This window comes from Caloenas nicobarica, chromosome 5 (assembly GCF_036013445.1).
Source record: "Caloenas nicobarica isolate bCalNic1 chromosome 5, bCalNic1.hap1, whole genome shotgun sequence".
Lineage (NCBI taxonomy): Eukaryota > Metazoa > Chordata > Aves > Columbiformes > Columbidae > Caloenas > Caloenas nicobarica.
The window spans coordinates 5,745,941-5,762,683 of NC_088249.1; the positions used below are offsets into that span (position 1 = coordinate 5,745,941).

Sequence of the window (16,743 nt, forward strand, 5' to 3'; positions counted from 1 at the left end):
CTTTGCATCTAGCAGTTTCTTTTTACTTCCAAGGTAAAAGTGCTTATGGTCCACACAATTAGGAATAGTTTGACTTGTTAATGAATAAAAACTCCACTATGAACTTGAATTTAATGGCTCAGAATAGGGATTTTTGAACTGGTTTCTGACTTATTTCAATCCTGTTCTAATACACAATTTACTGGAGACCAGTGGTAGGGTGTGTTCTTTTGGTTTTTGGTTGTGGTGTTTTGTTTGTTTGTTTTTAACACATCAGTTGGTTTTACTGGAAACCTGCTTCACCAAATGGCTTGAGGAAATAATGGTTATAAATAATCCTTAAACATGACCAAAAGAGGTAGTTTTAACTGTGATTGCATATGTTTTGCTGTTGAAACATCTCCGAATATTCTGAAAACAACAGAAAGGTGTGGGGTTTTTTTAATTTACTGATTTTTTTTTAAAAGACTGAAGAAGGAAACTGGGCAATTTTAAGTTGTGTATCTGTTTATGAAGGGGCACTGTCAGCTTACATTTGAGCCAAAACTTGTTTTGTAATACTAAAGGTTTATAAAGGCGGCACTGAGGTGTTTGTATAATGCCTTACCAAGTCTCTGGAAAAACAGCAGTTTTTAAACAAATAAACATTTCCTATGGTCTCTGAAATCTCTCTATCGCGCTGCTGCAAATCAGAAAACGAAGCTCATCATAACTAAATCTTAATTGAGTAACGCAGCGAAAGGAAGCATAAGCAATAGCAGTGTAAAGAACTCCATTAAGAAAAAGAGTATTACATCTATGGTTGCTGGTACTGTGCTAAAACAACATGGATTAAGTTATGGCTGCAGGGATACCAGTGGCAAAACTACTGACTCAGCAGGATTTTGAGAGAAACCAACATTCACCCATTGTTTTTGAGTTGTCTCTTTTTGGATTAGGAACCTACGCCCATGTGACACCCTCCCTTATTCTCCCATTAAAAAAACCAAAAAAACTGAAAAAACCCAAAAAATAACCCCAAAACAAAACCACACATTTTTTTGTGTGCAGGTAGAAATGTCAGATCTCTCCTCTTCCAAGACGACAATTTTACCTTTGGTGAATCATAGCATCATATTTGAATCATAGAATGGCCGGAGTTGGAAGGGACCCACAAGGATCATCGAGTCCAACTCCTGTCCCTGCACAGGACAACCCCAAAATTTACACCATGTGTCTGAGGGTGTTGTCCAGTCTGTTCTCGAACACTGTCAGGCTTGGGGCCGTGACACCTCCCTGGAGAGCCCGTTCCAGTGTCCAGCACCCTCTGGGTGAAGAACCTTTTCCTCATGTCCAACCTAAATCCTAATGATTGAGGAGATCCACGGTTTCTTACATGTATTTTTTATGGTATTATCACATTGAGCAAAGTTCTCAGTTGTTTACAGAGGTGTGTGAGAATACCGTCCCATCTTCAAAGAGCTTATCATTTAGATACTCCAGAGGCACAGAAGAAGGGATAGAAGTGTTTGGTTCCTGGTCAGCCTGGGGAGAAAGGACCAACCCTGGGGCCGAGGCTCCAGGAGCCCATCCTGGGCTGGAGCAGGAGGTTAGGCCAGGCTTAGGGCTGCAGGGCTGAGCCAGGCCTGGGTGGCTCGGGCTCTGCAGGCGGCTGGGACAGTGACCTGGTGCTCTGCCCAGGCTGCTGCCTGCTCCCTGTTTTGCCTCCCAGTACTAAATTAAGCAGATTTTGTATTACCTTCATTGTAAGTGACCTCTTTAACAACAGAACTTCTCACTTGAAAGGCACAACACCTTGGTGTGATTTAGATTTGTAGTCTCAAATGCATTTTATTATCGGAAGAGTTGTGTGTGTTTTGTTTTGGTGTTTTGTTGTGTGGGGTGGGTTTTGGTTTTTTTTTTTTTGTTTAACCTTCTAGACTTAGGCAATCAGGGCTGAGTAAAATATTAAAGCACTTCCTTTATTTACCATGTGAACTCTCTCACCTGTATACAGAAGATTATATTAATGGATCAGCTCTTAGATGTCTTCCGTGTTGTGAGACTTGCACCCTCCTCTTTATGAGCCTGTTCTTCCCTGGCGTGGGCAATATTAATATTGCATTGCAGCACACGGCCAAGTGGCAGTTTTTCCCTGGGCTGTGGCATAGATGAGGTTCTTAGGGACATGGTTTAGTGCTAAAATTAGGTTATGGTTGGACTTGATGATTTGGGGGTCTCTTCCAGCCAAAATGATTCTATGATTCTATAGCCTGGAGTCAAGCAAAGGGCAAGGTGCCTTAAAGACACCAAGTGTCTCCACTTTTACCAGAATCTCAGGGGTTTTGAGACACATCTTTCAGAAATTTTTGCACACAACTAGCTTTGTTCATACTGTTCAGTCAGTTTGTTTTCCCACACAGAAAATTGCTAGTGTGGATAAATGCTTACAGGATTGGACCTTTCCTATGTGTTAATAGTTAACAGAAGGGTTATGTGCACATTGGAAAGGACAAACAATCCCTGACGTGGTGGCTTAACTGGCACGGCGTGGGTTTCCCACAGTTGTGTAATCTGGTTACTGGTCATTGTGTGGACTCTTGAGAAGTTGGTACAAAATTTGGCATCCTTTAGTTATTGTATTAGAAATGCAGAGAACGTTAAAGGCATATGAGAGGACAGAATGACCCAGAGAACGCTTCCCACTCTTCCCTTCTCCCCCAGCGTATTAAATCTGATGATTAAAAGAATCCAACATCCTTAAACTCCGCTGCGAGCTGGCAGCGCATGCTGCTGCGTGGTGGTTACGGACGTGTGCAACACTTTGAAGATGGAGACTGTAAACTAGTGCATTTGTGGTCCAAATTTTCTCCTAGTTGGACAGAAATTAGACATCTCTTCTTATTACAATTTAAGTTTTTAACATCTTCCCTCCCCTCCTCCCATTTAAGCCCAGAAATGTGAGTGGGATCCTGTGCCTTAGTTGTAACTCTGGATCTTTCCATGTGAGATTTTTTTGATTTTGGTGTGCATGTGGATAGTTGCATTAGTTTATTAAAAATTACTTGGCCAATAATTTTCTAACTCTCTCAAGAATGCAGTTACGTATATGTATGTTAATAATCACTCTGTTCTGAGAGTTGAAGTAGTTCATTTGCTTAACCGTTCATTTTACTACTTTATATATATGTATGTATAATTTTTTTTTAATTGGCTGGCTTCCCTAGAAATAAGTTGGTGAAGGAGAAAATAAATATGCTGTTGGTTGCACTTACAATAGTGCCATTGTGCAAAGCAGAGCAAAGGATCATTTCCAAACGGCCTCAGGTGAAATCTAATGGGAAACAATTTCAAACTGGTCCGAGTTCATTGGTAGAAAGAATGTGTCTTAGATAAACATCAGATCCGAGTTATACTACTTGGTATTATTCCTCCTCTGATTAAGTTCTAATTTTTCTTATTTTAATAAATATAGCTGCATTGGCTGGTTGGAATAAGGAGCCTGTTATATTGTCTTTAATGTGGATTCTATAAAAACAGTTGTTTGCAGGTTGCTCTGATTTATGGGGTTGCTGCAGCTTTTTCTTATTACTAACAATGATCGTTCTCTGTAAACTGTTTCTCATAGAGAGGATTACGCTGTTCTGCTAGTGATGGCCTTTCAGACACAGCTTGCAGTTTGGAGGAATATGCAGTGTTAATACTGGTTCTGGTTTAGCATTCAGATTTGTTCCTTGTATGTTTACAGGAGAGCTCCAATCTTCCTGCTTCGCTGCTTTTAGCGCAGCATAAGGACAGACCTACTCAGCTAGAAATGCAACTGGAAAAACCCAAACCTGTCAAACCAGTCACGTTTTCCACTGGCATCAAAATGGTAAGACTTGCTTGTTTCTTTTTTTTAATGCCCTTCGAAAGAGGAGGATTTCCTCACGTGAAATGTACAGGTTATTTAAACCTGAGTTGCATATTAAATGAAACAAACTTTTCCAATTAAATAAGTAATTAGGAATTAATCTAAGAATTCCATCATTCTGCTAGGTGGAATATGTGAATGATTTTCATGGCATAGTTATGAAAAAACAAACTATACCTCTTTCCTCGCAAAGTTGTGGTGCCCTTCAGGTTTTTTTGGTCTCATTTGTGCATCAGTTCTGGAAGCTAAAATTTTTGAAGTTCAAGAATAGGCTACACTTCAGATTTGCTTTAAGCACTGGAATAATTTGTGAGTATGAGATGGACAATTTAGGAAATGGTGCCAAGTGGTTAAGGATGCTATTTTCATTGTTATTGGACTCTAAGCAGCAACAAGTATTTTTGCAAATATGTTACTGCTACGGTGAAAGCTGAAGATGTGTCAGCATTCCTGTTCTTTTTCACAACATGGTACAAGTGTCTCTGTGTGGAAATGTCAGGTTTTGTGGGGGATTTTAGGGGTGGGAGCCTGAGGTACCAATGTTTTTTGGACCTAACTGGTTTTCTGTTTTGTTTTGGTTTAAATCTCTGCACTTTTTTAGACTTTGCATTTTAGAATCAATAATGGTAAATGATGTCTTGAAAATAACCAACGCTTCCTACCCTTCTCAACAAAACAAGAAATCAGCAAAGCAAAAAGCTTTACATTGAACTAGTCTTCCATCAATCGATCACTTTATTTTGTCAGGGATATCTGTGCTGTGTTCATTATCCCCCGAAAAGTTCACAGTGTAGAAGTATTTGCAGCTGATTTTTCCAAAAGCGGTATCAGCTTTTGCAAAGTTGTGTGGCATTGTTTTCTTGTTTTCCTGTAGTATAAACCATATCTTCTTTGTTTTTTGTTTTTAATTTGAGTCTGAAGCAGATTCATATGCTTTGCGAGATGTTTTCAGTTTGTGTAGAAAATCTAGTGTACAGAAAATGTTGTTTGTTCTGTTTAAAAAAACATTCAAACAATGCCTGTACTTTTTCTTGCTGTTAAAATATATTGTCAGACTTTCTGAAAGATGTTTGCCTTTCTTCTGGGAAAAGGAGGAAAAGCTTATGCTACATGATGAGCACAATGGAAGTACTTTCTAACACGTTTGTGAATGGATATTAAATGCAGTATGTGGTAGTACACATTTCACACCTGCAGCCCTAAGTAAACTTCATCCGGGAATGGTGAAAGACTTGGATGAGGAGATTTCTGGCATCACGACATCTAAATCTCAGCATTTGAAATAATAGGGGATATTCCAGATAACTGATCATTACTTTGTCTTCAGAAAGTGCGAGTAGGTAGGTAACTTAATGTGTTCAGTTCTAGACAAGCAAACAAAAAACCTCACCCTGACTGACCTTAGTCCTAGATTATAAAAGGACAACTAAAAAAAAAAAAAAAAAAAAGGAATAAGTACATTTAACAAGAAGGTGATGACATGCAATTTATGAAAAATGGATTGCATCAAGCAAAACAGACTTTGCACTGTGAATTTACAGTTTTTGTTCAGAAAGATGAATGTTTCCGTATTTTCTTTATAAGGTGCTTGAATTAGTTATTACATGACACTGATTTCTAGAACTCTATAGAAATTACATTACACAATAATAACAATATTGAGAATTCTGCACAATAAATGAATTAACTGGTCAACTTGTAATTTCCAACGCAATTGTTGGTTACCACAGCCTGGGAATATTTCTGTGGGTGTTGGGACTCGGTTCAGCGGTTGGAAGCAGGCGTTGAATTTGTATGGATGACACACAAGCTGGCAGTTTATGGGGCTGCTTTGCCATTGCTGGCCTCATTTGAATGAAATGTGTTTTAATATGGCTAAAATGCAAAATTATAAATAGAAGAGCAAATAACAGGCTCTGTGAAGAGGATCTGGAAGTTCAGTTAAACCAATTTGACCCTTGGGCACCACACTAAGTTGGGGAGGGCCTTGGATGTGTGTGTGAATATACAGCAATAAATAGGAAAGGAGTTTTCCTTCGGAATGCCGAGTTGGGAAGGCTCATGGACCGAAGAGTTCTGCTGACTGCATTTGGAATGCAAAAATCGAAAGGAACGTGAAGAGAAGCCATAAAGGTCCATTCAAAGGCAGAAAGATAAGCTTTGTGCTGCGTTCTGCCTCTGGTTTGAGAGAAGGTTAAGATGGGACTCAATTCACAGCAAGTGCCTCCTCAACACGGAACGTGCCAAATCTGAACAGCGCAATTGTAAATGTAGCAAGAACCGGTAACCTTAGTTAAACAAATAGGATCTAAATAGGAACTGAAGGAACAAATGGGACCTGAGGTTCACAATGTTGCACTGGTTAATTTGCCTCACTGTTAAAATTGACTCTGGAATGCGATGGAATCTCTTAATTTTTGATGGTTTCAGATTAGGACTGGGATGCGTGTTGGAAAGTCACTGTAGACAAATGCAAATTGTTCGGTTGGGAACGGAGTTAGTTTTGTAATAAGCAACACTGCTGATTGTGTGTGGTTCGCTGTGCTTGATGGTCCATGGCAGCGGATTCTAGTGACAGCGTATGGTGGATTCCCACCTGGGCACTCACCTTAGGAGATGCTTAACATGTTCCAGGTTGAGGGTTTTTTTCTAAGAACCTGAGATGCTCAGTCCATTTCTTTTACATAGGAAGAGCTTCTGTTCCTTTAGCTCAGTTCCTGTCTGAGCCGTGGGGTTCACATCATTTATCTCAGTGGGGGCAGCTCTAGGCTGGTACTGACAATTTCTTTAAAAAGTACAGTTCTAATGGATGCTCTGTTTGGCTCAGGAGTTCTGCATATTAAATATTATTTCTGTGAAAAGTCTGTTTTGGGCTCATGGCTTAAGAGTTTTGGCAGCGTACATTTAATGAATCACTACGTACGTTCTTCCTCTGTGCTTTTATTTTTTCCGAATAGTTTGGCCGCTGACCTTTCCTGCTGGGTGTTTTCCTTAATTCTGTTTCAAAAGAAGGGAATCCAGATAGAGCTGGTTTAGATGCCGGCTAATCCGGAGCTTGTGTTTACACAAAGGCAATAAAAATATGCCAACTGTGGCAACCCGGCGTTTGGTTTTTTTTTTTCAGCCTGATCATGAATGTTTTTCGTGGGATGGTCTTGGTCAGAGATGTTCTTCAGCCTGACTGGTGATCGGACGTGTTTGTGGGTTTCTGAATTCAGAGGCATGCCCGTTCTAGCCTCCTGGGCAATGCTGAAGGAAGTTGGTTCATATAAGGTGCCCAATTAGTGCCGTGGAGCTCAGTGCTTGCAGGGGGAGGAACGTCTGTCACTTGTACGCTAAGCAAGAGCATCCCCTATAGCACAAGGCGGACAATTAGCTCATGGGGTCTCCTTCACTTTTCCCCATGTCAAATTGGGATTTTTTTGCTCCTTTCAGGTGGAAGTTTTTTTGTTTGTTTGTTTGTTTTTTTCCTTGCAGTCTGCTCATTAACTTTTGAATTTTCTTCCAGGAAATTATATCTTTGCACGAAGCACCTTCCTAATCAGTTACCTCTGTAAGTGGGAGAGAAAGTGCTTCAGAGTTTTCTGCTTCTCATGCTTGTATTAAAAAATATGCTCTTCAGCGTATCTGAGTATTTAAAAGATTTAGTAAATCTAATCTCAAATCAGTGTAAAGCTGTGAAACTGTACCAATCTTGATTGTTTCAGTAGTGCTAAAAATACTGCTTCCTGGCAGTGCTTGTACTTTAGATTTTAGTAGCTGTCAGAAAGAGCAAAGGTTGTCGGAAATGAATGACGTTTCTAGAATTTCTAGGCCTTATCAGGGTGTGCAAAACAAATCTAAGGTCTGGCAACAGAACCATTCTTCTCAGTGAATATAGTGACATTTCTAGTCAGAAGGTGGCTTTAATGTGAAGCTAATTTGAACATGTAAAAGATGCTCGTATGCATTGCACACGAATGGCAGTTTGCAAATGCATCAGGAATTAATTGCTTTACAGTAATTTAGTTTTTTTCTTTTTATGTCTCTGGTGTTTACAGGAGGGTAGGAGCCTTTTGGTTCTTGCAGGTCTGCGCTTTCCGTTACCATTGCGGTTGAAAACCCATCGAAGTCTGGATGTATTTAGCTCCTCTTTAGTTCATTAAACCAGGAACATGCAAACCTTGGAGGCCGTGGCCCAGTTATTTACGTGTTTGTAAAAAAGCTCTGAACGCCTTAGACTGGCTCAGCTGTGTGCTCTCCTCAGCATGTTTCAGGCTGCACACCCTGTCCCTTTTCTGTTCCTTCCAGTTTTATAATGGTTCTTGCTCCCTTCCACCAGCCTCCCAGGAGACTTAGCCTCTAGTGATGGTATTCGTGAAGTAATCTCATGTAGTTAAAAACTCAGTTACCTCTAATTGCCCAAATACGCAGGAAAAGAACATAGAAGAACCTGCAACCACTTGGGAGTTTGCTTTTTTACATTTTATACCCCAATACCTCAAAACTAATATAATGCATCATTGACCGTTCAATTTCTATGATGGTTTTTGTTTTATTACTTAGTAGCAGAGGGAGTATTTATTAATAGAAATATTAGTGCGGAGTGCTGTATATGCTTCATCATTACCAAGGTGGTCGCTGCCCCTCTGAATGTGCAGTTTAAATAGATGTGTCAAGGAGGGAGGGGAAGCAGATGCCCGGAGGGGACGTACTCGCCCAGGATTAAACAGCAGAGCAGCGGCGGAAGGAGGAATAGAATGCAGCCCTACTAAATTCCTAGATTCCTCACCTCGTGTCTCTTCTGCCAAGCCGGGCTCCGTCTCCTGTCAGCAGCACCCCTGAACGGCAGCGAATTAAGAGTGAAATATCTGCTGCTGCTTCCCCGTCCGAATCATACCCGCGACGTTACATTTAACTTAATGTGTCTGAATATTACCAGGATTTGAGTCCAGGTGTTGCAGTTTCAGTAGCTGGATGCTGGGGAGAGCCACATGTAGCCTGAAGCGGCCGGAGCTTGCGGGAGGGAGCAATCTAATCCGTATTTTGGAGGAATGGATCCGTCAGACACGGGATGTCTCGGACACCTCGGGAATGTGCGTTACCGCTCGGCTGAGCTTATCAAGTGCTAGGGAATAGATTTTGCGCAGTGTTACACTTGCGGTATTATTCTAATGGGAAATAACATTTTTATTTTGAAAGAAATACCTCTACATAATGTAAAACATTGACCTCGTCAGCCCAGGTCAAATTAGCTGTTCTTCATTATTGCCTTTTCCTACAATATTGCTGCTTGTGCAAACAACTGCTTAGCGGCTGCTCCTGTTTTCCAGTCTGTTTCTTTTACAGCTTGTGGAGCAATTATCCAAAATCCTGTTTCAAACACAAAAAGTCAGTCAAAATACCTTTTTAATCAGTTTTGCTCCTTCAAAGTTGCTTAGACATACACCAGGTACTCTGAGGTAAGCAAAGTACATGTCACACTACGGTTTAGACGACGACTATTCTGCAGCTCCCGAGTGCTTTGCCACCCATTCTGTGGGGCTGGGACATGTGTCAGCCTTCCAGTCTTGCTTTGCCAATTCTCACTGCTCTGGTTTGGTTAGTTTGTTGTTTGGTTTTGGTGTGGTGTTTGTGATTTTTTTAAAATTTTTTTTTTAAACACTTTCGGTATTTGCCTAAAGTTAAGAAAAAAATTAAAAATTGAGTCTATTTCCTTCCTTCACTGTTAGCTCAGCTGGTCCATCTTCAGGCTGAAACGCCTCAGATGGAATTGATTTCTTTGAGATGTATGCCGATCTGAGTTTAATTGGTGTTTTGTTTTTAATCTTCATTTGGCTCGCGCTACGCACATTCCTTTTTTTGCAGCTGGGTGGAATATCTCCCTTTTCATACTGCTTCGCAGTTCAGAACCACGACAAAATCACATCACTTCTTTTCAAGAGGAAGTAGCGTGTTTAGGCGGATAAATCCTTTCAGAATAGACATATTTGTTTTACAGAGCATGCATGTGAAGGTGAAATTTCCAGTGGCCCTGAGCATTATCCAGAGCCCTGGCAGGAGGCTGTGCCGGCAACAGCCAGACTCGGTGCCCGTCCTGGCCGTGTCCCAGCTCCGTGCTCACACACGCAGGGCTGGGCATCGGTCCCATGAAACAGCAGAAACCCATCACGGAGGAAACCCAAACGTGCCGGTGAGAGCAGGGTCGCAGCGTTTTCCATCAGATCTCTGGATTAAGGTGCTCAGACAACCAGTGCTGCTGGTCAGACCATGGAAACAGCTTCCCTGGAGTGGAGATTCACAGGGGGTGCACGTTTGGGGAATCCCTGGAGTGGGATTCTGCAGTTACTAAGCGCCCTGATGCGATTCCTAGTGAGAATATGTATTGCATTGTGCATTAGGTTTGAATTTTTGTCATCAATGACAATACCTTGTTTTAACAATGAACATTGCATTGATCCGCTGAGAAGGGTACCTGTTTCTGGAAAGCAAAAAGGGAAGAGAAATTGTGGCTGCTGGATCTCCACCATCTCTGACAATGGATATGGAATCCAAATACTTGAGCTAAGGGACACCAAAAACACTGAATGACAGAATTCAGGTCAGGGCTGATGTGCTGGATTTTAAGAGTCCTGTGATCCACATTAAATCTCATAGGATTATATATACAATATACCTGCAGCCTCCAAGTAGCATGATGGAGACCTCTTAGACTGATTGGTAAATACGTTTGTCATACTAAATCTCTAGCCCTCTATTTAAATAAAGATGTTTTGTTAAGAGTCAAGCACATGCATGCAGAGCTGTGATTAAAGTTTTTGAACTCTGGTTTTGAAGTGTATGCCAGATAAACTTTATTTAAGTGATCTATCATCAGAACGCTTCCTGTACACTCCAGCCCACAGACTGAAGTCTAAAACATTTAATTGGGTTCTTGCCTTACTATGTAATTACTATTATATGAAGGTGCGTAAACATTAAGCACATTATGTTGACTTAATGATTTTTTTTTTTTCGTCCTAATGGAGGTAAGAACTGTTTTGGGGGAAAAAATAAAGTAAATGATAGTATTTGTCATTCCTCCTCCCCTCATTTCCACAATCTCCTCTTGGGAAAGGAGACTGGATTTGGAAAATGCAGTTCAAAGTCTCCCTGTATCTCTTTGCAGGATTTCTGTTTGGAATGCCTTAGGGAGGATGCCATCGTTGAAATTAAACTGCTTGGTGGACAGATATAATGAGAACTGCTTGACCTGATTCCGTTTCATGGTTGGGCTCTCTTATACTGCTCTGTTAGAATAAATATTTGTTCATTTGCTTTGAGGCTCCTTTACATGGCTAAAGCAGCATATGTTTATATACACATAATAGTATAAATACAAATTAGGTCCATAAGTTTGCACAGCTGTAATTACTGGAATTCAGTAAATGAAATAGTGCCAACGCTGTTAATTGTATAGGAGTGAACAGCAAGAAAAATACTTGTTAGTAAAGTGGCTGTAGCCAGCAGGGGAGCAGATCTACCCTGTAGCTGTCCAGTTTTGGACTGTTCTTAGGGTTTGGTTTTTTGGGGGTTTTCTTTTAAATTTTTATATATATATTTTTTGTGCATGTGGTGGTGGTTTTTTGGGTGTGGGTTTTTGTTGTTGTTTGGGTTTTTTGGGGTGTTTTAATCTCCTGTTTGATATACGGAGTTGCCTAAGAGCTTGCCTGCTTGACTCTTTACCATCAAATTTCAGAAGTACATCTGTGTGTCACGTTGTTGTGGTCCATGAAAAGATGCTGCTGAGGCTGGAAGGAGGTTGTTCAGCCACACTCATCCCCTCCCCTGCCCGAATGGGAGCAGACACTGGGACAGAGCAGCAGGAACTGGGCTTGAGGTGCTAATGTAGGATGACCAAATTCCATCCTAAGCAACAGCCAGACCTGCCACTAGCTACCATAGCACAAAGACACGTTGTAAAGCGATCTAAGGAAAATGCCATTTAAATCAGCCCCGAGATCTTCCTATTTCTGAGACTTACAGCTCTGAATACGCTCTTGCTTGACTAGGTGTTACTGTGAGCAATAAGGAGAGATCTGACTGAAAGAAAGAAGGTGGCTGAGAGGAGAGTCCGAAAAAACAGCTGGCAGGGAAATAAAGAATAATAAAAAATTTCTCAATCATTGTTTGTTTTGGAAAGATCATGCTTTAAGCACATGGAAATACTTTACACATTTGAGAAGTGCTGACTTCCTACATGCCTTGTGAAGGAACAGCAAATCATTCATATAATGTAAACACATTTATAGATTGTTCCAATATAACTTTTTTCAGTGCTGCTGTTCTTTTTAACAAGATACAATTTAGTGCATATATGCTCTTTTGATGCTATACTTTGGCCAAGAGTTGCAAACATCATAAATATTAAATATTGGAGTTTGTGTTAAAATGAGCAGTGCAAGGTTAGCGAAACACACATTTAATGCAAAAAGTAGTTAAATAGTGCTGCTTGATGCACTGTTTAAAAGTAAACATACCAGAAAGTAGTGCTGGGGCGAAACAGAAATAAATAACTTGTCCAGAAGTGTGAGTATAAGCAGTCTCATTATGTCCTGATACAGATGATATAAAAAAATGGGAGTGGACAAAGTTCCTCTGTAAGGGTGGAATTTTAAGTTGGGGAAGAAAAATTAATAAAATGAGAAGCTTTGGTGCCAAAATTGCAGTGGGTATTTGTGGAATTGTATAATCATAGTGCTGGGGGGGGTTTCCAGAGTTCGTGGGGTCCTTCCCCTGGCTCGGAGGGTGAGTCTGGGCTGCTTCACGACAGGTACCTGTGTGACCCCTTCTTAAAGATTCTCTGGAGACTGAGCCTCTGCAGCCTCCCAGGCAGCCCCTGGGAGCATCTGCTGCCCTTGCTTTTGCGTTTTAGGAGAAATTTAGTAACTCTGCATTTCTCTGACCTGATGCTAGTTCATCTTCTGTCTAGGTAGGTGCCAAAAGCAGGTTGCTCTCTGCATCTTTGTAGGAACTTCTCATGCACTTGAAGATGACTACATAAAGAGGCCTTCACAGAACGAAATATTGGAGAATTTAGATCTTAAATAATTCTAATGCCTTGTTACTTAACTCTAAAAGCATTGATTTCTTCTGCAGATGGTTGCTAGACTGTCTCCACTCTGCAGACTCGATGTGAAATGACATTTGTCAGCTGAGGACGCTTTAGGGGGGAAAAGTCTTTTAAAGACAGCAGTGAAAACATTTAAAGCATGGTAGAAAAGCAATGATTTGAAGCCATTTAGGCAACCTAAGGTAGTAAATTTTTGTGTGCGCACAGAAGAATGCGTGATCTTTCTGCCACGATCCCTTTTTATTAGCACCTGTCTGAATTTGTGAGAACACTTTCCTCTAATCCTTTCTTCCGTTGCTGCTGATCAAAGTATTTTTGTGTCATTCCTTCGTCTTCTCTGTTGTTTACCTGGAGGACGGCTGGTGACCTGGAATGGCCGAGCCGGGCTGATGGCTTCACAGATTCCTCTGAGTCAGCGGTCGCTTGGGTTGTGTCTGTTTGTCTGGCTTTGTGAGACTTGTCTGTTAGGCACGTGTGTGCAGACTTATCTCGCAGTCTAGTTTTATTCCTGGTGATTGCATTTCTCAATGAACTAGAGTCTATTTGCCAATGTTGTAGAGTATATTGACCTTGCAGCACGGTTAAAAGATCTCCCATGTGCCTGTGTTTTCTTCCTTGCCTGCTGTCAGGGCCTTCTTCAGACAACTTTGGGGTAAGCACAGTCTACATCTGGCTTTTCTGAAATTCTTGACAGACTTTAAAAAGTCACGCAAGGGAGCCGAGAGGAGAAGAGGGATGGCTGTAGCGTGAGGTCGCCACTGGAGGAGACGTGGCAGGCTGGTGGATATCAAGGAGCAAGTGATAGGTCAAGAGGAAATGGCCTCAAGTTGCACCGGGGGAGGTTTAGATTGGATATTAGGAAAAAATTCTTCCTGGAAAGGGTTGTCAGGCATTGGAACAGGCTGCCTAGAAGTGGTGGAGTCACCATCCCTGGAGGGGTTTAAAAGGCATTTAGATGAGGTTCTTAGGGACATGGTTTAGTGCTAGAGTTAGGTTATGGTTGGATTTGATGATCTTGAGGGTCTCTTCCAACTGAAACGATTCTATGATCCTGTAAGTGCTGGTGTCATGGTGGAGCTCGTGAGGATGGGGAGGCAGCAGGTGAGATGGATGGAGGAGAAGTTGGTGACTTGGACGTGAAGTGCTTTGGAGAGAGCGTGGGGGGGACATGGGGCCGTCGCTCTGAGCGGGGAGATTCAGGGCAGGGTTTGACAGAAAGGTGGGAGCGAGTAGGACAGGCAAGTTCCTAGGAAGAAGGGCTGAGGGGCTCCTGCATGAGATGGGGAATTACAAGAGAGCTCTGGGACAGAAGGATTTGGGGAACTGGGGGTTCTGCTGCTCATTCGTCTCGATCAGTTCCTGTGTGAGAAGTCTGGTCTCTGAGGGCAGCAGGGATGTGTGCACACTTGGGTGGTTTCAGATGTGACACCCCCTCACCCTTCTTAACAAGGGCTCTGGCTGTAGGCTGGGCTGTACATGCAAGACTTGTGTATCCCACAGCATCTTCCGGTTTGCATTAATCTCTGTTACAAGAGACACCCACCTTAGTAAAATATTAATTCCCTACAAGGAGAAAATCTTCAGCGTGTTGATTGAGGCCATGCTGTGTGTGTGCAAACCCTTCTGCACTTCAACCCGTGCCTAAGTGAGCGCAGCAGATAAATGAATGTTTGCTACGGGCTCTCAGGGGAGCCAACTTTGGAGCTTTAAAATAACACATTTGTAAATTAAAAATACATTTGAAAATAAAGATGTATGTCAAGAGAGCTGTTGGGGGCCCTAGTTTTCAGCAGTCAGTACTCATCCAAGATGCACTTGTATTGTGCTAGGGTACTTGCAGCAAAAGATATTTTGGATCAAAGAGACAACGTTCTGTATTAAGGAGACTTCAAAAGTAGTTTTCCTCGAGAATGTTTGTTCAGGTGCAGAGGGTGGGAGAAGGGAAGATTGTTTTAGGCAATCAGCATTGGACATCAAAAGGTGAATTTCCTCATCTATACATGGTCTGGACTCTGTGTCAGTCAAGGTGTCGCTGGAAAGGAATATTGACAGCATTGGCTACTAATGAAAGAGCAATCATCCTCATGAAGAAGTGCCTTGGTCTCTGAAAGTTTGGCTTATCTTTATTCCTCTTAAATGTGGTGTGTGTATTTTTATTTTTCTTCTTAAAAACCTGGATAATGGAGTGTATTAAACTGGAAAACTGACTGGTTTAGTTTATTGTTCTGCTTTGCCTGTATGTAGCTGCTACACAGGTAACTCTCTTGTCTTTTGGGGAACGTGAGGCTCAGGTGTAGTTCGAGACGCGTTACAGTTCAGCAGAACGTGTGGCAGAGCAGTAGAATCCTCTGCCTCTTGCAGAGTGGCTAATAGCATGGTCAGGGGTCGTATTTTATGCAGGCTCTTTTTAAAAAATATAACGTATGTAAGAATATTGAAGAAACCTGCTTTGATTCACTTAAACAAATGTGTGTAGTGATACGGGCAGGAAATAGAGGGACAGAGAGCACATGTGGAACCGTCTATCTAAATTAGCTGGATGGGGGCCAGGGAACTGGAACTTGCAACATTCGCAGTGATTAGCAGAAAATGAAATGATGGCTTTGTGTAAGAATAATGATTCTTGTATCATTCTGGGACAGCGAGGTAGATCCTGTGGGAGACAGACGGTACATTTAAGGGTGGCGCGTGTGGAATTGGAGGACAGTGGAAAGGTAAGTAGGTGGGAGGGAGGAAAAATTTGATAGTGAGGGCTGTGCGCAGGAGGCAAGCAGCAGAGATTTTAAGGTCTGAGGTCCATTGCCCTGTTTCATCTCTTGAAAGAGAGGCAGAAATAAACAGAGCACCCTTCTTTTCTCCAAAGCATAGAAAGAGAATCACAGAAACGTGATCCCCTGCGGGGCTGTCGGAGGCAGCGCTCCAGTAACCCAGAGCTGCTGACAGATCTAAACGGGGTGGATGGAGGAGCATGATCCTTGGGCAGCCTTTGGCACCGGGGCTTGGGGCTGCCGGTGTTTGTGTACCTGTGGGCATGTGTACATGGCTAGCATTTAAAAAAAAAAACAAAAAAAAAACAAAAAAAAAACTACCAAAAAAACCCCCACCAAACAAAACCAATCCAACCAACCAACAAAGCCCATATACATCCAAGGATACATACAAAGACGGCCCGCTTGTAATGCTTCCCTGCAATAGGCCCTTTGAGTTCAGAAAAGCAAAGTTTGACTGTTCAGTTAGTAAACATCTGAAGAATTTTTCTGCCTCTCCAAAAAGGTGGCAGGTTCTGTCAGAGCATGACGGTAGTGACGCCGCGAGTGACAGCGTTTTCTCTGCTTCCATTTGGAGTGGGCTTTGGGCCAGATCGTGACTCCAAGTTCAGAAAAGGGATAACCTGTGGAGTTTTATTGTTGGATTCCCTACACACCGTAACGCAGGTAGAGGCGGGAGGGCTTCAGCGTTATCTGCTTGACAGGGGAGATCTCGGCACAGACCTTCAACATCTAGATCCTGGTGCTGAATGTCCGTTGGCGCTGACTTGGCCGTGCCTGCACACCAAGGATTCCCCTGTTGGTTGTTCCCCGTAAAACGTGATTTGAGTTTTCTTTTGTGTTGGAGGGAGAGGAAGCAGACTTGGCTCGCCAGCAGATAGGAGAATGTAGACGGGGTTGCAATGGAGACTTGGTGCTGCCTTCGTCTTCACCTGTTCAGTTTTCTCTTACCTTATGTGCCTCTTCATGGGATGGTGCCTTGAGATTGAGTTCCCATTTTAATTCACTGAGGA

The 16,743-nt window shown here is 42.1% G+C and overlaps 1 protein-coding gene across 1 annotated transcript in view; it reads left to right on the plus strand.

The window, feature by feature from the left end:
• The window catches only part of MNAT1 (MNAT1 component of CDK activating kinase), a 126,071-nt gene that overhangs the window by 54,004 nt on the left and 55,324 nt on the right, over nucleotides 1–16,743 (plus strand). Inside the window, exon 6 of the mRNA XM_065636273.1 lies at nucleotides 3,707–3,832. Within this exon, the coding sequence (XP_065492345.1) occupies nucleotides 3,707–3,832 (126 nt within the window). The remainder of the gene's footprint in view (nucleotides 1–3,706; nucleotides 3,833–16,743) is intronic.